Genomic DNA, 25,232 nt, shown 5'->3' with positions numbered 1-25,232 from the left:
TTGAGTGAATATCCCAACTCAGTCCTAATTTTGAAAGCAATTTTGAAGTGCATCTACCCTGAGAGCAAGAGTGACAGAGGGGAATCCATGTGCCGACAAATGCTGGGGAGATAAGCAGCTGTGGTGCTGTCCACAAAGAGCCTGCTGTATCTGTATCCTATGGCCAGCTGGCACTGAGCTTTAGGTTTGAAGTCTGGCATTAGCAAAGGGGATTAGCAAGTGGGCAGTAGGTTCAGGGTGGGAAACCAGCTTGACAAAAAATCTGGAGACCGGTCAGCATGGCAGATGTGCAGAGTGTACACATTCTGGGGCAGGGGGGGGAAGGTGAAATGCAGTGATCTGACTTCTCCTGACCATGATGAGCTGTATCATGCATACTTCTGGCAGCTTTAGATGTGGAGAGGTAAGCAGGAAACACAGGAATCCAACAACACTTGGGACTTGGAGTCACAGCCATTCTAATCATGGTGGCAAACTTGAACATACTGGAAATGCTTATGGCCTGTGGGAGTTCAAGGCAGGGAATTTCAGACAGTGCTGGATGAATATACCAATTTCAGTCCTAATTCTGAAAGCAATTGGTATTAGGGCATTGAATTAATGAGAGCAAGGCATGGGACCAAATGTCTACAATGTCCTAAGTGCAATACAGAGCAACAACACTGACAAATATGGTGTCTGACTTTAAGGAGCCCACAGTCAATTTAGGCAGAAGAGACACACAGCTCAAATAGAGAACAGAAACCAAATATAAAGCAGGATGTAATTATCTGCCTAAATAGAATAGAAACAGTAAAGAAGGCAGAGAAAAGAGAGGGAGGAAAAGGGGAACTTGCTTAGCAAGAACAAAGAGCACAGCACTATACCCTACTCGTTGTAACTAATGTCATGTTGAGAAAATTGTAAGAATAAATGAAGTAATGCTAATGTTTGACGATCCTCTTTCTAAAGTTGTAGTACAACTGCGAATGCAAATGCAGTCTCCTGGTTCTGCTCTTCATTTGCAATATTACCAGCTTAGATTTAAAAATAATGAAATACTGAAAATAATATTGACTTAATATGCAGCGCGATCACCATTCAACCCATACATCAGAGGAGCAATGTTCCTAGGGGTGATTGACACTATGAGCCACAGTCAGGAATGTCTCCAGGCCAGTCGGGATATCTATACAAGATAAGTGGGTAACAGAGGACCTGTAGAGAAGCGGATGTCTATGTGATGCATTGTCTGAAGGATGTAGAAGCTGTCCACCGAGGACTGTCTCTTACCATACATACCTGGATCAGTTTGCCACATTTTATGAATTTTCAAGAGAAGACATATAGACATCCTTTTCTGTTTTTTTAAAAGTAACAACCCTCATTTTTCAATTGGAAATTGATTCAAAACATTCCAAAACATTGTTCAGGCCCAACAACATATGTCTGTGGGTTGAATTTGGTTGGCAGTCTGCCGATTTTCCACCTCTTCTTGAATTTATAGCTGCTCCTAAAAAAGCAGGAGCAGAGGGTAATGATTAGAGAGAACCGGATTCCTTCAAATAACTTCTGTATATGCAATAAATCCTAATAAATGTTTAGAGACTGACTAGAGCATTAGATTATTCTGTGAAAAAAAAAATCCATTTATGTATAGCTTCTTCATAGCTTCTTCATTTAGGTCCTTGTTGTGTCTGTCTAGCTTGCATGACTGGGCTCATTTTCCTAACTTGAAAGAACAAACTTTCTTCTGCTGCCAACCCTCCCCAAAGCATTTAAAAAAAAATCATTAAAAGATGTCTCTAAAAGTTTAACTTGACTAAGTAATAGCAAATACATTTATCTTTGCATCGACTGTTATTTTTGAATGACATGATGCAGGGTGTGGATCAGAATGTGTGGATGTACTGTTGTAAGGGAGATGAAAGAGAGGTCTGCATACCTTGTGTTGTGATAATAACAGTGGCAGCCATTTAAATACACATACATGTGTGCATGCTCTCACACACACATACAAACACACACACAAGAAACCCATCAGTGAGTGCACAAAATGGGGAAATGTAGCTGGGGCTTGGTTGCATAACCCATTTCATCACACGTTTTCTCCTTTAATAGATTAGATTCTCTGTCTCAGACGTGGTTATAACAAAAGATATAAGTAAATAAAACAAGATGGAGAGGAAAAATATTCAATAATTTTTAAATTAAATGGATAATTCTCTCAACCATTTAATACTCTAAATATTTATGCATTTTTTTACTTTAATGTGTCCAAGCAAAAATCCCTGTATTTCACTTTGTGAAGCACCTAAATTTAGACAGAAATTTGGCTACAGTAATTCGAATTACAGTAGCACCCAATTAACTGGAACCTATTAGTTATATCACATATGTAACCATCTCCTCCTCTGCCTCTCACCTTGTGGAGAGAGGCCTGGCAACTATACTTGGAGGAAGGAAAAACAAATTAAACTTGTTTAAGTGGAATATCTAGCCCCCCAAATAACTCCTAGATTAAGGTTCTTGAAAAGGCAGTTGAAGCACTTCGAGAGACCAAAGGCATGAAGAGAACCTTCAATTATTCATCCTAGAAAGAAGAGGATACATTTCAAGGTTTACAATGAACATGGTGTATTGTATCTCTTATCATCAAAGACAAGGATTGAAAACCTCAGTAAAAATTTTCAATTTAAGTAATGTGAACTGTCAAATATTTTTTCACTATTTTGATCATCTTGGCTTCTTGAAAGGAAGCCTGAGGATATAGTATTTTGTGGAATTTTTTTTTTTCTCCACCAAACTTCCTTTGGTCTTTATCAAGGAGAACTACTTTCTTTCTTTTTTTTTTTTTTCTCCCTCAGACAATTACTTGAACCACCTCAGGGCTAAATCATCCACCTCTGGAAAAAGAAATAGAAAGCCATCAAGAGACTGGAACCAACTGCACAGTAATAAGAGTACATGCTAAGTCATTCTATGCAGAACTTACTGCAGAAAGCAATGGAACTGAAATTGAATGGGCATTCCCATACACTAAATTTTTAACTTTTATTTCAGTTCAGGGGTATATGTGAAGGTTTGTTACATAGATAAACTTGTGTCATGGGGGTTTGTTATACAGATTATTTAATCACCCTGTTATTAAGCCTAGTACCCATTAGTCATTTTTCCTTATCATCTCCCTCCTCCCACCCTCCAAACTCCAGTAGGCCCCAGTATGTGTTGTTCTCCTCTGTGTGTCCATGACTTCTCATCATTTAGCTCCCACTTACAAGTGAGAACATACAGTATTTGGTTTTCTGCTCCTGTGTTAGTTTGCTAAGGATAATGGCCTCCAGTTCCATCCATGAACCTGCAAAGGACATGATCTCATTATTGTTATAGCTGTATAGTTAGTATATGTACTACATTTTCTTATCCAGTATATCATTGATTGGCACTTAGGTTAATTCTGTGTCTTTGATTCTGTGACTAGTGCCTCAATGAATACACGCATGCATAAAGGGATGATTTATATTCCTTTGGGTATATACCCAGTAATGGGATTGCTGGGTTGAATGGTATTTCTGTCTTTAGTTCTTTGAGAAATCGCCATACTGTCTTTTACAATGGTTAAACTAATTTACACTCCCACCAACAGTGTACAAGCATTCCTTTTATGAACTATTTTTTAAGTGCTGAAATCGATGTTATTTTACTCACATTTACCAAGTTCATAATATACATAAGCAAATAAAAAATAAAAAAGCACTCTTACACTCAAAGTTGTGCATTGACCCAGATTGCCTAGGATCTCTTTGGGTATTTCTTTTATGCAAAATACTTTATTTTCCAGCAGTATTTATGACTGAATGTTGGTCTGGTTGACAAAGTACCATATTTTAATTAGTCTTAAATAGAATATTTACAGCACCATTTTCATGCACCTATGTGTCTATGTATCTATTTACTTACCCACTTAGCTACCTACTCATTTATCTCTCCCTATTTCCAACTATGGACCATACCCCTCCCCCTCACCAGCATATTCTACAGTGAACTTTCATTCCCAGGAAAATTAATTAGAGCAGTAATATGAACAAATGAAGATAGCAGCAATGGGCTGTAAAACTAAGGAGACACTATAGTGATGAGTAACCATTTTAGAATAATGCACATATAAAATTTAAAAATAACTTATATAACCCTTTATAAAAATAACTTTTTAAAAAAGGGTGCAGCTGAATCCCTTAGGGATTATGACCAAATATGCAGTTTCTCAGCCTCTTCCTCATTCTCCTTAAATGGGAATATCTGTGGAAGTTTCCATTAAGTCTGCATATTTAATAAGCTCCACACATTGACCATTGAGAATTACTACTTAGCATGTGCACATCCGGAACTGGTTGAGTTATTTCTGACCCTTACTCTCAGGTGAAACATTAACTTAATACAGACAATCTTTAATTCTAGTGGAATGGGGTTTTGTGGATTCAACAATAAATTATCATGAGTGATCTCATCTTTTGGTCTGGGCTTGTGATGTACAAATCAAGTGCATTCCCACCTTATTTACACATCCCAGCACTTCAGTGGGTCACCTCTTCCTCACTGGGCATTTGCTTTGTCCTTGACCACAACTTCCTTTGCTGGTAACCTGGTCATTCATTGCCTCACTCTCTTGCTAGGTTTGAGGTTCTACCTTTCTATTGCCAATCTCCTTTGTGGGTAATTGAGCTAGACCTGAACAAATAGCCGGAATTGAGAACTGTGCCACCTAGCAACAAACCTCCTAGTTGATAACAATCCGCAAATCTGAACTTCTCAGTATTCCCTCGCTCAGATTGTCAATGACTGTTTCTACTCACCTGTTGTATAACTCTTCCTATTCAACTTGTATTCCCAGTTGCCAATATTTACCTAGATTGTGACTGCAGATCTATGTAATTGCTTGACACTGTCAGCACCTTTCAAACTGAACCTTTCTTCACCACGTGTGGCTAGGAGAGCTCTCCAGCAACTGGTCACTTCAGATGAAAAGCCAGTTCCTGGTCCTTTCAGGAGACAGAACAGGTCCTTCCAATTTATATATGTGTAGGGGTATGTGTGTCTGTGTGTGTATGTGTGTATATATAATATATATTTTATATATAATATATAATATATATTTTATATATAATATATATAACTTTCTTTCCATATAGTGTATATATATATATATGTGTGTGTGTATATATATATGTCTCACACCAAACACGAACATTATTTCCAGATGAATCATAGTTCTAAAAATAGATAAAAGTTGAAACAACTCATTTAGAGGAAATCATGGGAATAGTCTTTGTTGCCTTGAATTAGGCAAGGGCCTCTTAAGAGGGCAATAAAAAGTACTAATCATAAAAGGAAATAAATAATAAGTTAAGCAATATTAAAATTAAGGACCTCCATTAATGAAAATATGCCACTAAGAGAGGGAGAAAGCAACCCGCAAGTGGGAAAAGATAATTATTGCAACAAATATATTAAAAATATACTTGTGGTTATAATATATAAACAACTTCTATAAATCAGTAAGACAATGGCAAACAACCTGATTTAAAAAACAAGCAAAAGTATTGAATAGGCACTTCACAAAAGAATATTGCATAGCAATCATCTTTACAAATAAAAGTTCGAGTGAAATAAGGCCAGCAAGAAAAAGTAGACTCTTTAGGTTTTCATTGATACAAAGTTCAGAAATAGACAAAACTCAGAAGACAGAAGAATGATTAGCCTTAGTAGGGTCAGATGGGTAGTGAGTGGAACAGAGCTTTGGGGAGATTCTGGAGTGCTGATAATATTGTGTTTCTTGGCTCAGCTGTAATTACAAGAATGTGTTCAGTTTGTGACAATTCGTTGAACTTTATATGCAAACATAGGCATGCACACACACATATACACACAAGCTATTTAAAATGTATTTTACTCATAAATAATTGAGCAAGAGGGAACTGATTTTTAAATGCATTAAAGGAGATACTCTGAAAACTTTTATTTTAATGATATAGTCATTGTCCTTCACAACAATAGACAATGACATTAGTGTCCCATCATTAGACATGCCCTTTTGGCACTGAAATTCAATCTAATAAATTCAGAGTTTGGAGAGGAGCATTAGGGAAAGATGAATAGATACAACAGCAAATTCGCTAAATAAAACAAATGTCAGCCATATTTGACTGCTGTCAATTACTGATTACTGTTAATTACTGTCGAGTACTAATTATGCATTGTGCAACTTCCACATATTTGAACCCTGGGCAGGCCAAGATAGAGATAGCCTGGCGTAACTGCAACCAATGGGTGATTAGATTTAATCTGTCTGATAAAAAGACTTTGCAACTGAGTCAAGCAATTTAAGAAAGAAACACTATGGAACAAGAAATCCCAGGAAACTGAGACAATCACAGGTTAAAATTTACTTTTTGCTCTTGATACTCTCCCAACAAAGATTAGAGAAGTAGCCTGTCCCAGAGAGGATCTAGGACTCCGTTTTTTTCCCCAGTGTTTTCTAACGCTGTGGCTACTGAGCAACTTGTTCTAGAGCTGATGTTTTCTCTTTAAGTGACATTTCATCATCAGTGCCCTAAGATAGTCACCCTGTTTTCCCTTAATTGATACTTGTACGCAAGAGGCGGAAAATCGCTCAGCATTTCTTGCTAGATTAGGTCAAAACTGACAGAGGAAACAGAGAGAAGATTGCATTACTTATGCCCTTTATGGCTCTCATCTGTATCTAAGAAGATTGCCATTTTATAAAATTTCTTATGCTCCCTAAATGTAATTACAATGGCACAGGCATTTTCTTCCTATTTGCGTTTCAATTTTTTTTTACTACCTGCCTGATCACCAGAGGGAAACTCGGAAGCAGTTCCACTAATCTTAACTTTATTTTCCTTATATCTCTTTAATTAGATGCAATCGCACCCTAGAAACCTTTTCTTTCAATGCTTTGTTTAGTGATTCCTGTTAAGTCTTTACCTTTCTTTTCATTTGATCGGTGACCAGAAGCATTGAACTTGCACCTAGATGTTCAAAGTGAGGTACCTAAAATTCTGGAATATTTTTTCCAGGTCACAGGGTGCTCTTTTCGTAAGATTAATGTTTACAAATAGATACTGTAATATTTATTCTGATTTAAAGTTAATTAAGAAGCATCCCACGAGCATGTTATGTATTTATTTTGCAGCCTCAGGGGTCAAGGATTCTTACTTGTGGATTTCTTTTCATCAAGTATCTTAGAAAGGGGTTATACCTTAAACAAAATCATCAAATTTCCCCAGGATCTATAAGACAAAATCCCAATTCTTTAATAAAAATAGACAGGTTCTCCTAATGCTGCCTTAATCAACCATAGCTTTCCCACTTAGCCACCAACACTGTATCATCTTGTGTGGATGTTCACTTCTGTTTTCCTTAAATCTTGTGATCTCAACCTGCACTGCTCTTGACATCCCCTCTCTGCCTTTCAGAGTCCTGTTTATCATACAGCATCCAGGCCTAACATCACCTCCACCCTAAAATCGTCTCCAGTCCCATTCTCCATTGCACTCGGATCAGACTTCATGATAGGCAAGCATGCTTGTGCTGAACTCTACTGCAGGGTGCTTAATAACTTTGCAGAACCCGTGGGATGTGGCAAAGTCTATGTCTCAGAGTAGAGGCTCAATAAATATTTGAAGTGTAAAATCAGCTGCTTTGTTCCCAACAGGATGGAGTTTGAAAGGCTAAGAGCTAAGAAAGATCAAGGTTGCCTACCACACACTTATTCTACTTTCAAAATATATTTTACCTGACATTTTCACCATGTAAGATGGCCATGTGCAGTGATAATAACTGTATTACAATTTATCATGCAGCAGACTTGTCAGACTTTGTCAGCGAATGCAGCAAATACTCCAGATTCCCTGCTCTAAGTTAAATAAATGCAAAATCTTATTATCACATTTCCTATATATAACACCTGCCCAGTCAAAGACAATGTTACCCAATGGGGTGGCTATGGTCACATTCCTTTACTGTGATCTTCCTTTCTCATTATATTCGACATTTTTGAAACTGAGTTTTATTGCACTCTCTCAGCTTACAGAAGTGGTCGGGGAAATTAGACTTAATAGAGATGTAGAAGCCACAGGGAGAAAACAAAAGGAAAGTGAACTGGAAGGAAACTGAAATTAAAACGTTATTTTGGTAAATGGCTGCTGTGGTGGAGACAACAAACAATTGCAATGAGAGTTAATTACTGACCTGTCAGGAAAGTGTGACGCGAAGGTTGTGGCACACATTACTGGAGCTACCACAACCACAAGTCATTTCCACAGGGGAACAGACTTGTTCTATCACAGATCAACATAAGATCTTTCTAGGGGATAGAAATGAATTTCTCGGAGAAATGCTATTTGTCTGTGGAGTTGCCATGAGCTCTTAGCAGACCCGGAGAAACGGCTCCTCTCATACATGCAGAGAAGGGAATGGGGTCATGTCACCACAGAAAGTTTGTGCATGTTTAGGCAGAGGGGACCTTGGCTCCTTGTGGTGGATGTGCTAAATATACAGCTCCCTTGCCACAGAGTGAAAACCCAGGCTGACACTCGTGAAATAGGAATTCCCTGAGTGTATGACCATTGCTTGCCTCTGAGATTTTACTCACAGAACTCAGTGATGACGTGTGTCTTGCAGAAGCATCCTTCTTTTTAGGGAAAAATATCAAGTACCTAACAAAATCTGAAACTCAAGAAAGGCTATTCTCAAAGCAGAAATCCCTGCAAATTCTAAGATTGTGATAAATTTGGTCATTTTTTAACAAGAAGAAGACATAGAGCTATTGAGAAATAGAAATATGGTATTTTTCTCACTAAAAAATTATATGAATCTCCAAGCATACTTTAATACTGTCCTCAGAAGGCATAAGAAACATTGTTTCTTTCTGCCTCTAACTTATAATAAAGTATCTATAGTTTATTTACTCTAACAAATATTAGCAAGGGTGAGTTACACATTTTTAAAGTAACAAACTTGGTCAAAGACATTTTCTTATTGACAATGCTTTGCCAGGCTACATACACTGGTATATACTAGGTTCCATATTTGTTTTACATTTCTACATTCAACAAACATTTAAGTCTTTATTATTTTGTCAGGAAGCACAGGAACATTTACAAAAGATTAAATAGAAAGACTTGCATGATATATACCTAATGTGGCTATGCTATGATCATTTTATCTGCCAGATTTTCTTTACATTTCTTGTTACCTTTTCTTTCCATACACAATGTCCACTTGATTGGGGGGTCTACGGCAAAATCAAGGATGCTGGGTAGTGTGGGCCCTTAGTGCCATCCTAGAGTTGTTCTGAACAAGATGTGACACCTTGGGGATGATGTTCAGTATACCCAAGCCTACATTTTCTCTGTTCAGCAGCATAAAGATTATGTCATAGTGCCTATCCAGTTTTTCCCAGCTCAAAAATTTCTTAATATATTTTTAACTTTAATGCTGTTGATGTGAAAGAGATGTCAAAAATACACATTCTAACTCAAAAGGGCAGGCTGCTGAGCCTTAGTGTAGTTAACAGAATGCAACAAATAATTGGGAGAGCAGCTATGAAATTTACGATTAGATAAAATATCATGTTCACTATTATTTGCAGTATGAGAAGGGAAATCAAGCCCAGAAGCCCAGGACACCATCGAACCACGCAGGTTGAGCAGAGCCAAAGTTCATGTTGCTCTTATGAAGTGCATTCTCATTACTGCTTCCTGTTTTTAAGCAGGATTGAAAGGAGAACTAGTGCAATATCACAAGGTATTCTTGCTCTTCTGTTAGTACATGTAAAATCAGGAAGTCTAGAGAAATAGTGAAGCCAGTCTTAAGTGATTTACATTTCAATTTCCAACTCAGGGATATTTATTTGGAGAGTTTAGTAAAATCAATGGATATCTCAAACACATGCAAAATGAGCCAGTTCTTCAATATTTTCATTAGTTATTCACCAGTGCTCTGTATGCCTCCTGTAAGAACATAAACACACAAGGCATCAATGTTTTCTCTAACAAAACTTAATAGTAACAATAATGATGATGACATGAGTGGGTGACATGTTCTAGGAAGAACAAGGGGAATACTGAAGAGGCACATAGATCAAGCAAAACCTAAACTTCATATGACTTGAAGTTAATAAGCCTGATGTTACTAAATTACATAGGAATAAGCATAAGCAAATATTACTGATTTTACAATCTACTAAATCTAGAAAATTGAGGGTCAGTGAGGATTGAAAACATGGGTGGAACAACAGAATATAATTTAACATTCCTGTGAATATTTTTGGAATAATAATGCAGAAAGAGTCACAAAACTGGAGTTCTGCATTCTCTTTCAGAGAACACCCTGCAATTAATACAGATATTCCTGGAAGGACAACCACTCCTAGGTTCTGGAAGCCAAGTCAATATGGACTCTGAGGTGTGAGGGTTTCTTTTGAGTCGATGTTTAGCAGGCTTTGCAATGGAGTTTCTTCCCTAGAACCTTATTTCATAAAGGTTAAAAAATAAGACCACCATGGCAGGGACATTGCATCATACAGCTCTAGGAGGCACCATTTTCTAGAATGCAATGTTAATGTCCCATCCCCAGTCACAAATCGTACTGCCTCTGAATTTATGTAAGGGCATAAATAGAGTGGACTGATCAATGCTCTTCTACTCTAAGATAGTTCTTTCATGTAGCCAGAAGAGTTTCCAGTTTGAGATTCAGTTAAATCCTTCCTTGAGAGTTAAGGGAAGGTCTGACTGATATAATATTGTGTTAGCTAGTCTAATTATCCCCCTCCCATATACATCTAAGTCATCTAAGTGATTCATAGGTAGGGAAGAATGGATGATGAAAATTTTTATAAATTTTGACTCTGTATTTAGATTAAGCCTAAGTGAATGCTGCAGTGGGTGCTCTGGCAGCTGAAATATGAAAAGGATTATAGGGTGTCTACTAGAGAAAAAACTGTTAGGATGTAGGCAGGGGGAAACTGGGGAGTTGAAAGGGAGTAAAGAAAGGGGTCTATGTGGGACCCCAAAACAACTTGCAAAATATGGCCTAGAAAGAGCTCTGTCTGCTTGGAATGAGAGGCTCCTAATGGGATGAATGAAAGGAAATCATCTCTGAACCCACAAGTACAGCAGTCACAGGTCCCACAGCCACTGACACAGCTGTTGTTATCATCCTGTTAGATTTCCATCCTCAACCGTCCTCCTTCTGTCCTGAAGCAGGGCTCTGCTTCCCTCTTAATTGATCTCCATTCTCAATTCATCCACAGAAAACACTGTGTGTTATGTAAGTCCAGGACAACACATATTCTCTTCCTCAGAGTGTCTAGAATACCAGCCTCTCTGGTACTGGTTGGATTAGAAGGGATGGGACTCTCAGTCAATCACTCAGCCAGATGAAAGATAAGCAAGATGATCAGATATCCCCACAGAGAGTTCAAATGCCATGTTCTCTATGAAATCCATTGTTTCTTTCTTTCTTTGAACCTCCCTGGTACTTTATATTCCCTTCATGACATATTTCAATACCTACCTTATAATATCCCAGGTATCTGCACACCTTTGCATTGCTGAATCCTTTGTCAGAAATGTCCAACCTGAACTGACTTAGCTCTGGTGTGATCTGATCTTCTCTTGCAGACTTCCTCTCTCCCCACCTCCCACTTCCAGCTGAGTTTAATGCTATTGCTCCTCTCCCCACTTGGGCACGGCCCTATTCTCAGTTAATTACTGATTGTTTCTCTATTGCCCTCACCAAACTCTGAGGCACTTGGTAAACAAAGATTATCTCTGGTCTCTAAAATGGTGCCTGCCACTTAGGAGAATCTCAATAAGGGTTGAAGGGGCATATATATATATGTCTTCTGTTGATAGAAATCTTTAAGATGAGGTTTTGTGTCATTTTTCTCTGTCTCCCCAGAGCAACATAGTGGTCTGCAAAATTAGAAATACCCAAAGATTTAACAATAGAAGAAGAATTATGAAGTAGCATCAAATCAATGACCTTGTAGAACAAAGTACGTGGGAAGCAGAATAAAGAGAACAAACTGAGTGGAGAGAGTGTCAACAAAATGTAACGGCAGGGTCAGATGGAAAAGGAAGTGAGGGCTGGAGAGGAGACAGTGAGCAAATTAAGAGAAATAACATTAACATTGTGGTAGGGAGAGAGATCAGCCTGATGGAAAGATCTGAGAAAGGAAAATCTTGAAAATATTTTCCGCAGCCTGTCCCCAAGAAAACAGAGGTGGGGAAGCCAGATAAAAGGCTTTGTAAGGAATCCAGCCTTTTGACAGTAGCATATCACGAAGCAATTTATGATTTCATTGTGTAATCAATATAGGAATGCAAATTTTGATTTGACACTGAAATTTGTGCAGCTTCTGAGGAAGCAACATGTCCTATAAATGGTGCAGAGTTGGGCTATGCAAACACTGTGGCTAGATGCTCTTGACCAGAAGAGAGTGGCTTCAGCCTGAGTGATTTCATCCACCAATATTACAAACACACTGTCCTTAGAGTTTGAATCTGTTGAATAGTGTGGGAAGTCAACACTTGAATGCACTCAAAGAAGAAACTATTTTTCTAGAAAATATATGATTTTCTTCTTAATACATACTTCAAATTTTTATTCCATACTTATTGAAAAAACTCTTGCATTCTCAATTAGATACTTTTGAATAATACATTACTCATGTAAGCACATAGAAAGGAAAATAAGAGCAAAATAAATTGACTAAGCAATTACTAAAACAACTTTTCTATAAACATCTTCGTGAGTTATAACTGAAGAATCACAAAGTGCAATTGTTTAACGTACACAATTTGTTCATTTTTAATATGTGTAAATGCCTATGAAATCATTACCACAATCAAGGTAACAGACATATCCATCGTCACCAAAAGTTCGTTCATATCTAATGTGATCCATACTTGCCTCTATCCTTTCCCTAAGGAATTACTGATCAGCTTTCCATTAGCATACCTTAGTTTGCATTTTTGAGAATATTATATAAATGAAATATAACAATAAATCATCTTCTTCTTCTTCTTCTTCTTCTTCTTCTTCTTCTTCTTCTTCTTCTTCTTCTTCTTCTTCTTCTTCTTCTCCTTCTTCTTCCTCTTCTTCGTCTTCCTCCTCCTCCTCCTGTTCCTCTTCCTCTTCTTTTTTTTTGGCTTCTTTCACTCAGCAGAATAAATTTGCAATTCATCCATGTGGTTTTATGCATCAATAGTCTGCTCCTTTTTATTGTTTATTGTTTTCATTGGGTAAACCAAAATGTGTCTACCTATTCACCTGTTGATGGACATATGGGTCTTCTTTTGGGAATAAAATAACTGCTCCTCCACCTCTTTCTGCCTGCCTGTTTTACTGGAAACATTGTGAGTCTCTCTGATCCTCATCTTTTTCTATATAAAAATATGGGTTTAATGGCTATTTTATAGGAGTTTTTTGAGAATCAACCATTGAGCACATTGCTTAGCACACAGTAGATACTAAGTATTAGCTTCTTTTCTAAGTTGTAGTTTAATTACCTTACTGGGATTTATTGTAAACTAACAATTTTCCTCCTATCAAAATGTTTCCTTTTCTATTCATCTTAGTGTCTGCCTGCTTGGCCATTAGAACGAATGATTCTAGCCTCATTGTCCAACAAACATTGGGGTAGCTATACACTTGCCTCCTTAAAACATGATTCTTCTTTTGGATTATATTCGCTCCCACAAGTGACTAGTCACAGTTTTGTTCACTGTATACAGTGCTCGGTGCCCCCTATAGGATGTCCATTAGGTTAGACTTGGAGACAAGAATCAATCAGGAAGAGGGCTGTTTCCAGAAAATGAGAAAATGTGTTTGTATTGTAACCATTCTGTTTGTAATGAGATGCTGTGTTCACTTGAGGAACTTTTGGGGAGGGGCATTTGGAGAGGATTATGGATGAGGGGGGGCTCAGCTAAAGCTCTACCAGTCCACCCTCTGGTGCTGCCACAGTTTAGTTCTCTTTGTTTTCTTCCTCCAAATTCTATTTTTTCTCATTGCTGCTCCTTTAAAGTGTGCCCATACTAAATTTTCTTGCCTAAATCAGACTCCTTCTATTAAAATAAATGGTGCTGATTTTTTTTCTTCATATTCTTTATAAATATGGTGTCCAACTAAGCTAGCAAATCTAGTTCAGTTGGCAGATGGCAGTGGATGAAGGAATTTTAATTTCCCCCTGTGGGTATTGTGAGTGGAGGTAGGGGCTCTGGGGTCTGTTTTGCTCTGACATCAATTTTTCTTACTTAAATTTGACCTTATTCATAGAGATTTTTGTTCACCAAGAAAGGGTGCTGATGGTAGCATGTAGGGGTAAAGTGGGTAATAGACCAATGAAGTTGTGCATAAAAAAGCACATATCCTCAAGACGATTGGTTGGCAACATCATTTCTATATAAGGAAAACTGTATCTCATTGCTGTTAGGAGTTTCTTAATGGAATTAAGAATCACAGTCTATCATTGTGCTACCTATAAACTTCTGAAATCCTACGTTATGTATAGTGCTATCCACATATAAAGGTCCCAACTGACAAAATAACTTAAAAAGGAACTACTTTTTTCTTCCACTGAGAGAAGTGAAGACTCTTGTTTATCAACTTTTAATATCGTAGTGATTAACAGGGACACTCCATCAAGAGTTTTTCACGGAAAAGCATATGTTTAGAATAACATAATGTATTTTATATTTTCTCAGGATAGCACTATAATATGCAGAAATCTACAAATTCTGATACTTCTTTGGAAACACTGAATTCTACTCGCCAAGGCACAGGAGCTGTGCAAATGAGAATCAAAAATGCCAACAGCCACCATGACAGGCTCAGCCAAAGCAAATCCATGATCCTCACTGATGTTGGGAAGGTCACTGAACCTGTAAGTCAAATACTGCAAATATCCCAAGTTCGTTGTCATGCAGAATTTTGTAAAAAACAACAACAGAAAAAGGCTAATTAGTCTTGTTTTATTTGTTTTCCAAATGTGCATGATACAACTGTTTTTGTAATGCATTTTATCTTGTGTATTTATAGTCATAATAATATCCCCAGTTACAAGAGAAGAGCTGGGCTTAATCCAGAGTGATAAAGTGGATTTGGAGCTAGACTGAAGAGCACCTTTGACTCATTTTAAGGGCCTCTACTATCATGCTTCAGTGTCATAAAAATAATGAGGTTATGCTAGCATGTGGTGTTTGTACTTCCAAATACAGTACATCACTTTGAAAAGCCAGAGGCTAAAATTAGCTAAGAATGAATTGAGGAAAAAAAAAAATCTTAAAAAAAAATGTGAAAATCTCTTCCTTAAAATCTCCCAATAATATATGATACTGGAAATTATGGTTTGATTTGGAGTGGGCTTAAAGGATTGAAATGCTGTGGCTATTTAAGGTTTGGAGAGGAAGCCATTTTGTCTCGATAATGTGTCATTAGGAAGATTTGAAATAAAATAGTTAGAGATGAACTCTACTGCCAATTGTGTCGCTGGCCCTGCACGCATCCTGAGCCACTAAACCCACTGATTGCGATGAGTCTCCTCTGGTTAATTTTCTTCCATAATGGTGGTAACTTGCAGCTGAGGCCATAGGATGTTACAAAATTATTTATGCAATGTTAGCCACTCTTTTGGACCCCAGATCTATTTTGTTTCTCACAGTGAGAGCAAGAACAGGGAGAAATAGGTTAGCTGGGGACAGGCTGAGTTCCAGTCACTCTGCAGAAACATGTGAGCTATTAATTGAGTGTTCTGTTAATATCATAGGGGCCTATGAAATATTCAGCTTCCTAACTGAGTTATTAAATGAGATAAACTTGCTGAATAGCATGTTACCAATTGCATTTATTCCCCATTTTTCACTCAAAAAATTAACCCACAGCAATCTCAGGAGCTTGAGAAATGTGTGATTTTAATCATTCTTTCCTCAGGTGTTGTAGACAAATTTAGCATGAGGAAGCCAGTGATTATATCTGGGGAGTGAGAACTACATCCTTAGATAAAGTAACTAATGAGATATGCATTTTCCTTTATTTACTTTCTCATTTAAAAGTATTGTCTCCTGGGAGGTACAACACAGCCAGCCTGACTTTACTTTTAAACCAGCTAAAATGTTCATCAACTATGAACTTGAGACAGTGGTTAGAGTAAATTATTGGAATCTCTATAATGTATTATCGGTAAGAACTGTACCTTTGAAAAAGTTTAAAAGTTAAGTATATTTAATGATGCCTAACATATTTTATTGGCTGTGTTTAACAAAAGGCACTATGCCGCAGTTGTTTTTGACAAGCATGAAAACATCACAGCATGAGACTGCAAAAGGAATTATGGAGAGAAATTACAAGTGATCCATCTCTCAATGAATTATCCACCTCAATAGCCCGCAGAACTCAGCTACCAATTAACACCTACTTTATTACATGTTGGGATGTACTTAATAACTTTCATGTGTTTATGCACTATTACCTTGACTGATGCCTCTTGTACAATTAGGCATAATTGGCATATCAATATGCAAAAGTTAAAAGGATTAACCCTCTTAAAACTAATGAGCATTTCTGTATCCAGCTGCTAAATGAGACAAAATTAGCATTTTTCACTTTTGGGCAGGATTTTATCATGCAGTTTCTCATTGTTGATATTACCTTGTTACATAACTTTAGTTTGGGGGGTTGTATGCTGGACTGCTAGAGAATAAGAGTTTTCCAAAGTTAAATTAGCTATAATTATCCCAGCTTTTGTTTCCGCATTCTTAGCCTGGGCAATATGTATTCCTCGATAAGGAACAAAAATAAAAGTTACTTTTGGTTATGTGTGCTCAGTGCATAATTATATAAAAGGGGTATTTTAGTGAGGATGTGTCATTTCACCGAGAAAACTTGGCTCAGAGATACTGTATTGAAAGCTTGCCATGGCACTAATTTTCTTTCTGTCTCAGTTCTTTTCATCTCTTTTTTCCATGCACAATTTTCTGACTAGATACTGACAGAATGTAAAGTATTTTGGCATATTTATTCAAACAAGCCTGTTAAAGTTATCTGCTCAAGCTAAACTAAGAACTTGATTTTTCAGAAGTTGGGTGGTGGGGTGAGGTCAAGGGGGAGATTTTGAATTTAGAGGTGGGAAGTGATGGGTACTAAAAATGTGTGCACATATTCACATGCAGTAGGATTTGCTGTAACAGAAGCGCATACATGTAGTCTCTACAGAGAAAAATCAAAAGTATTTAGAGATCATACATATGTCATGCATCCTACTTAATATATATGGCATATGCATACTACTTGTTCACTAGTATAACAATTATGCAAATCTAATATGACTTACTGGACTATATAATAACACAAGGATCTGATATTACATTCATCATGACTTAATTCATTACAAAAATGATAAAAATATTCTAGGGTCAAATCAATTCTGTAATTTTCTCATAAATTCATAATTTCCTCTCATAAATTTTGTTCAATTAAAATGTTTTTAATATGACTCTTAACTTAGAACATAATACAAAATTTTACTGTAAATGTCGTAAAAGCTTTGATTCTTAGTATCTTAACTGAGGAGTACTATGAAATGCCAATATAAACATTTATCCAACCCTAAGCTATGCAAACATAGGTGAATTTACTTGCTAAATTAGAAATTTTGATAACCTAAATGTTACAGGAAAGCATCTCAGTAAAACAGATATGAATCCTCCATTAGTATTTTATTGGTGATGTGCATCATTTTCTTTAGACATCAAATAATCATTCTAAAATTTGGTTAATAAAATCAATGCCTTTTCAAAATTCAAAGAGGTTACTTTTTGACTTGGGAAATGTTGGAGAGGTGGGCAGTTTCGAGAGGGGGAAGTGGTTTGCAAGAAAATCGCCCATCTGCAAGAGAGATCCGGAGACCTCCCTTTGGTGGGGAAAGCACAGTGTTTGGTCTCAGCGATTTGTTGTCCCGTCCTGAGCAACGGAGTGAGACCTCGTAAAGGTAGACAGTTTATTTACCAGAATGTGCTAAACAGAAAATCAGACAGCTGAGGACCGGTAGATGGGGGCAAGTGAACTGTGCCTGTTTAAGGACCAAAAAGACGAATGTGCAATTCAGCAAATAGTGATTGCAAAAGGTTTAATGTGGCTTTGATGTTATTTATAAGAGAGAGGCTCCTGCCTAATACACAGTTTAGAATAGATATTAACGAGGAGTTTAAATAGCCCGAATCAGGAAACTGCAGACATATGATTTGCAGGCGAGAGTAGTTTCGGCATTTAATGCTAGTGTCTTAAGCAACAACGTGTATGAATATTCACCGTTTCCATCTTGTAAACCCCACAGAAGGGCATTACTTCATTCATGGCCATCATGAACAGGAAAATATTTTTTTTTAATTGGTGTTCAGATAAAGACTTAGGTGGAGCCATTTTTAAACATGAACATACAAGATTCCTTTTACTTCCATTAACAGACTGTTTGTTCACTTTTAAAATACATTATCAGAAGAAAAGAGGAAACAATTTTCTTTTGTTTCTTACTTCTGTGATTATCGGATACTTGCCAAAGTTGTGGCTAGCCAAAAAGGCAGACATAAAAATTGCTACTAAAAATATAAACCTTCTGTTTAGTAGAGTTTTTAAGAAATATTATGAGATTGTAGGGCTTGTCCATATTTACTTCAAATCAAGCTTATAGTTAGGTTTGAGGCTTTGTTTGTATAAATTGTCCTGAAGTGGATCCTGATATTTAATTAAAATGACACTAAATCACATTGAATTGATAAGACTTGGCATCTCAAACAAAGGTAATTGCCCGTATTGGTTTTGTGCAAAAATAGCGCTGCTTGGAAAATGTGCAGCCAACACAGACTGTCAACTCCATTTATAGATCAATATGTGAAAACCATTGATCAGGCAGGCATGTGTAACAGTAACACTTTGCATTTATTTGTTGTTTTTATACCACATTAAGGCTTACAGGATTATAGGATTCCTAAATATTTTGACTTCCTCATAAATATATGATCTGTTGCATGTTAATTAAATGAGAGTCTGCAGCCATTTCTAAAATTGTTTTTAGTTTGATGATTTCCTTTTATTGCTGTGGATCGTATGATCTGAAAATGGATTAGTTTCCTTCTGCATAAAGATTATTAAAGCTTATTTTAATGTGTCCTATTTAGTGTAAGATTTGTCTGTATTTTTGCTTTGAAAAACATAGATACAGACAATTATGTTCTCGTAGCGAGCGGCTGATCTTTTTTTATTAACTGGACATTCTCAGCGCTCAGGGTAGAATTATTTCCTGACATACTTTGCACACCCTGTAGATAACGGGTCGTCTTGATTTCCCTGATAGAATTTGTTTTCTTTCTTTTCCTTTTGTCTAGCTCTGTCGTACAGGCATCTGACCAAACATTATGTAGAAAATAAACTGATCATCTCAATTAAATTCTAGACACACACAAATATAATTTAAATTCTATTTTTCTGATTCAAGAACAAGCCTTATGAACTGTTCTTATACACTGCATTCTTCAGTTAAATCTTTCTTATCTCATCAATGTAAGGACAGTGTTTTGTTCCTAATCTTTATTGGACTATTGTAGATGACATTTGTAAGCCATTTTGGTTTATAAGGAAAAGCTGGAGGACAGTGGAGTGAGACTCTCCAAAGATCCAAGCCTCTGATATGACTACACAATAATGTGTCTTCCACTGCAATTTTCTTTACCACTGAGATGGCAGTTTTGTTGAGATTTTTTAATATTTTCTATATACATTAGGAGTACTGCTTTCAAGACAGTGCTTTTTATACAATATTAAAATAATGAAAGAAACAAGATTTTAGAAAGAGCAACAAACAAAGAAGCGTGAAATTCAAAGGTTTTCTAAGGTATTTTGCAGACTTGCTGTAGAACAGATGAAAAAGTTTGCCAGCTAGAATTTTGACTTTTACACAATACGCCGCGGGGGGAAGAAGATTTAAAAACTACTGGAGATTTCTTTCCTTGTCCTTGCCACCCTTGGCCATCTCATGCTGTGAAAATCTTTAACTCTATTTACCAAGCACAAATTGGACTTGCCAAAAGGTTCAGAAAGTTTATGACGACAGTGAAGAGTCCATACTTCAAAGAAAGAACTAGGGCTCTCACATCCACATATGTGGCTGTGCCATTTCCATCTTAACCTGAGCATAGCTAAATTGGTTTATAATCTCCTACTGATTGAACATGGTGCTGAATGTACATGAGATACATTTTTTTAAAAGTTAGTCCTCTGATTACCAATTTGAATCCAAAACTCTAACCTTGTTAGCATCTGGACTTATTTCCATAATAACAACCCCTTCAGAACCTACAAAGTAATGAATAATTGACAACAAATGAAATGTTTTGATAGTTGTCGGCACAAAGCATGTTTAATGTTTTGTGTTGCTTCCTAGCTAATTATGTAGATGACACATTTGTCAGACCTTGACTGCCATTAGAAACGTGTTTCCAGAGGGGAGAAAAACAGGCTATTCATAGAGTAATTAACTAGAATGCTCAATGACCTGTGAGAGATTCAAATCGCTGCCAGTTCAGACATTGTTTTGTTACAGAGCAGAGGGGTAATTAAAATTCCAAATTACAGTCCTATGATGGAGCATTTGTTTGTTGACAGTATACTCTTACTCTAGTTTGTTAATTTTTTTTTAAATTGCTTCTAATCCATTTTATAGCTTTAGGAGTTCCGTCTTTGAATTTACTGACAACTAATATTATGGTAAATTGTACTTCAGTCGAGTACTGCGTGCCTCACAATTTCAAGGGACCACAAGGTGGGTGGGATAAAATAGCTGCTTCTCAAGACTGACAGATCAGGTGCTGTCAGCAAGAATGCCTCTAACATGGAACATCTTGTCAAATACTGCTTCCAATTCCGTATGAGGAGGAAATGAACTAGTGGAAAATACAAAAGTAAAGAGGAAAGCAGCAATGAACAACTAGAACGGAGCAAGAAAGCTGCTCTCCCAATAAGAAATGATTGATTAAGTGTTCTGTTACCGAGGAGGAGAGAAGAGTGAGAGCTGAGGATGATTTGGGAAATGGTGTTGAGATTGTGGTGCTGAGTTCGAGGCAGAAGATGCGGCCTTCTGTAGGAGGGCTCACCCAGATCACCCAAAGGGTGGCATGTTTCACAGTAACACCTTTCATCTCAGGTCAATAACAAACCATGGAATGACAGGTATCATTCATGAGCTGTTTCAAGGAAATACTGGGGTAGTTTACAAATCTAGAGGGCTAAAGTAGTCTAAAAAATTCAGTTTCAGTGGAACATGTATTTAGGTTGCTGAAAGTGAGAATATAGTTTTATTAAAAAGATCTGACAGAAGTCACACGGTGTTTGATGCAGGCGAACTGACAGAGGCATCCAGTGAGCGCTGATTATCCCGAAGTCACTGTCAGCTAGGATTGATTTTCACTTTCTCCATTTATGTAACGGTTCCTGTAATACAGCTGACCCCGAATCACGTTACCTTGTCATTTCTCTGCATGGATCAAGAAGAGATGAGCTGAAAATAGCTAGACACTGACCTTGAACTTACCAGAAAAGTGAGAAGTGACAGTGGGGTTTTTCTGTAGTTCATGTACAAAGACGAAGGCACACTGTTCCTCTGTCAAGTTCACTGCAGCAGCACAAGGGGGCAGAGCAGTACTAGAGATTACAGGTAACACAGCTTCTGCAACAGCATGGGAAGACTCTGAAATACAGAGTTAGAGCCAGAGGTCTCATTTTTACATCTTAGTGTAGACATAAAGGAGAATTACTGATGAATCAAAATCTCGGGTCCCGTGATGTTCATAATCAGTAATCTAAAAGTGTACATTCTAATTAAAAAAGGTTACCTAATACACTGCATGCCAGCAACTATGCTTTTCCACTAAATTATTTGCAGCATCTCTTATTTAATTCGTATATTACTCTCACTCTTAAAATAACTTTGGAACCATAGTCAATATTATTAAGAGAGTTTTAATTTATGGCATACTCCCAAGGTGATATGTGTCACTTTACATACAATTGTGTCAGCAGGTGGGAACATTCTTTACATCTTTACCAGGTATTAACACCCAAAAATTAAGACTGGAGAATGTTTAATGACAGTGTGCTCTCACAAACAGGTAAAAGGCAAGCTAGAAAATGCTGTTTGCTGTTTGATTTACATTTATTTATGCCTGTACATCTTCCCATTTTAATACCTGCCTCAATTTTCAAAAATGTATTTTAATAGATCATCATTATAACCTCGATTAATCTAAAACACAGTATGTCAAACATTATCCTTTGCTTGCTAGCACTTAGTTAAGCTAAATCATTGCTGTACTGATGCTGAATGTTTCTGATAAATGGCACTTTAAAATCTTGGCAAGTGAAGCAGAGAACTGAAGCAGGTTGAGAAACAGAAGAGCAAACACTGACTCAATTATCCCCCAGGTTGTAAGTGCCTTATGTAATGGCACGGTAGCATCTTTGCTTGTGTGATGGCACAATAACATTTTTGCAGGCCTCCACAATAACTAGACTCTTTCTTGTATACAGTAGATTCTATGTATGTGTACATGTAGTATATGTATATATACACACACATTTCTTTATATAGATATATAGAACATATACATATCTATGTACAGATACATATAAATATATGGAGAGATGTATATGTCTATAATATATATTTGGACCTATTTTTATATTCCAGGAAAAAATCATAACATATATATTTATAAGCTGAAATATCAAGATTGCCTCAAGGTTCTTCTTCTGTAAATATAACTCAGGACAAACTGATAATAGGAGCAGAGAAACAAGTAGACTTCCAATATGTTTCAAGGATAGAATAAATAGGAGATCATTGTATTGCAAAGAATGTGGCAGAAAATATTCAGAATATCTGTGTCATCACAGAAATCTACAGTACCTAGGTTTTGCCCTCTGGCAGAAGAAAAGCACAAGTCCTCTGACTTAGAAAGATTTGCTATTTGGAGGAGGCAATATAAGTGGGGGCGGCAGTGTGTTTATAGCCATAAAATTTGTGTGTCTAAAAATGACACCTTCGAAGACAAGCCTGAGGAACAGTTGCATTCCTTGAGAATCACACAATTGCTTTGCCTTTCTGCTCCTCAGAGGGTGCAGGAGACCTCTTGCATGGCCTCTCCTAGGTGGTAGGAAACCCATCCCTAAACGGTTGATTAACCTCTGCTTCAGAGGTCAAGACAGACATAAAGGTGTTGTCTGCTAATACACTTCCCCAGAGTTTTGTTTTTTGTTTTATTCTTTTTCTTTCCACTGCCTTCAGTGTGCAAGGCTTTTAATAAGGGACTTCAGTCCCTGATGTGTTCAGATTCGGTTTATTGTTACCATCTGTTTAATTATCCTCTCAGGTTTGTGTTGGAAAGCATTAAAGTATTTTATCCAGCCTTTGAATCCCTGTGTTCCTAAAGAGATGTGGGTAAAGTACATGTCAGTTTTCAAAGAGCATATTAAAAACTGATAAGCAGAACCATCTCCAAACAATAATATGTAAGGCAAAGGCATTTTTTTACATTAATGCACTTACAACTAATTAGCAAATGTACAGCAATGTGGCACTCTCATGGAAATGATGCCATCTTCTCTACATGCAATCTCATATGCTTCTCCTTTGAGGTGATGGATTTTTATGATTCCTATTCACTTCCAATGCACTGACAATAAGTTTATTGGGGGAAGAGATATGGAATTTGATTTGTAATAGGACATATAGTTGTCATATGTCAAGCAGATTTGTGGATGTGCTAAAGTTAAAGATAAATCTCATACCCAAAGAAAAAGGACAGAATGTTTGGGGAAAATAAAAAATCCAGGGAAAATTCAGTTACGTGATTTTTTTCTCCTCTTCCTCTTGACTTTCCTCCTCATTATTATTATTACATTTCGTGTCACCATTTTTAATACTACATTGCATGCTTTTTTTTTTCTGGAGAAAAAGCGGCATGTTGCTTCCAGTAAGCACTATAGTCACCATTGTATCTGGTGCAGTTTTCCATGTGCAAAAACCATTGATAACAAAAATTACACTGTCTGACACACACATGTTATCAGTTTATGTCCAAATTATTTTATATATGACTGTTACTGAAATTTTTGGAAACTATAAAACAAAATTAAGTGTAAATGTGTAAGTAGCAAAATGTTTTAGATGTCAGACAGAACCCTGAAAATCAAAAGGAAATAAATCATGCTTTTACTTCCTAAATCAAACAAAGAAGCCAAATGATTAATAAATATTCCTTTTTATGTATCCCTTACACGGTGATTTCAATAAACTTTTTTTTTCTGAGATTCCAAGATGTTATTAGATTAGAAATGTATTTGAAAGTGTTCAAAAATGGTAGTTTTGTTTTTATGTAAGTACCTTTCCACAGTACCATAAACATAAATGACCAAAGTACTGATCTCTTTTTATTCCTTTATGAAGAAACCAGTGCTGTTCTTGCCTTATGCTCTTACATTATTTTTGTGAAGGAAGAATAGTGATGACACCAACTTTCCTCTACTACTTTTGGACACTAAACCTGCTTTCTTTCCCACAGGGTAAAATAAAGCTGCTGTCTTCATATTACCAATGAGAAGGGACATGTGTCTCCTTGCATTGAATTGTCTCAGATCATATCATGTAGCACAAAGTGACCCAATATAGGAAGACAGGAAAACAAAGTGACAGTTTTGTTTACTCTAATATAAACTCCAACATCAAAACATGGAGCAAATCCTAGAGGCCCACTGCCAGATCCCATGAATTAAATAGCAAGAGCTGATATTCTGTACTTAAAAAAATGTATTCAGGGGATATTCTGTAATCAGCAGCTAAAGGTTAATGAACAAATAAGCTTAGCTCAGGTTAGACAAACTGAGTGTAACTACCACTGTTTTTAAAGCCATGAGAAAGTGAATCTGGCTGATATTTGATAATACATCACACACTGTGGTCTTACCTATTGATCACAGGCTGACAATGGGTAACCTTTCATGGCAACTTCCTCTTTTGCCATGAATTATTGACAGTGTTAATGCCAATAACACATGATCAAATAGACAGGAAAGAAATTTACATTCCTGGATGTACTATCCTTAACCTTCATCCCTTT

The 25,232-nt window shown here is 36.8% G+C and overlaps 1 protein-coding gene across 1 annotated transcript in view; it reads left to right on the top strand.

The window, feature by feature from the left end:
- ARHGAP15 (Rho GTPase activating protein 15) overlaps positions 1–25,232 on the top strand; it is a 642,246-nt gene that overhangs the window by 11,660 nt on the left and 605,354 nt on the right. Inside the window, exon 2 of the mRNA XM_011988707.1 lies at positions 14,775–14,953. Coding sequence (XP_011844097.1) covers positions 14,789–14,953 — 165 coding nt within the window. The 5' untranslated portion in view covers positions 14,775–14,788. The remainder of the gene's footprint in view (positions 1–14,774; positions 14,954–25,232) is intronic.

This window comes from Mandrillus leucophaeus, unplaced genomic scaffold (assembly GCF_000951045.1).
Source record: "Mandrillus leucophaeus isolate KB7577 unplaced genomic scaffold, Mleu.le_1.0 Scaffold336, whole genome shotgun sequence".
NCBI classification, from domain to species: domain Eukaryota; kingdom Metazoa; phylum Chordata; class Mammalia; order Primates; family Cercopithecidae; genus Mandrillus; species Mandrillus leucophaeus.
Note: the sequence above shows the minus strand (reverse complement) of the source record. Positions and strands in the feature narration are given on the sequence as shown.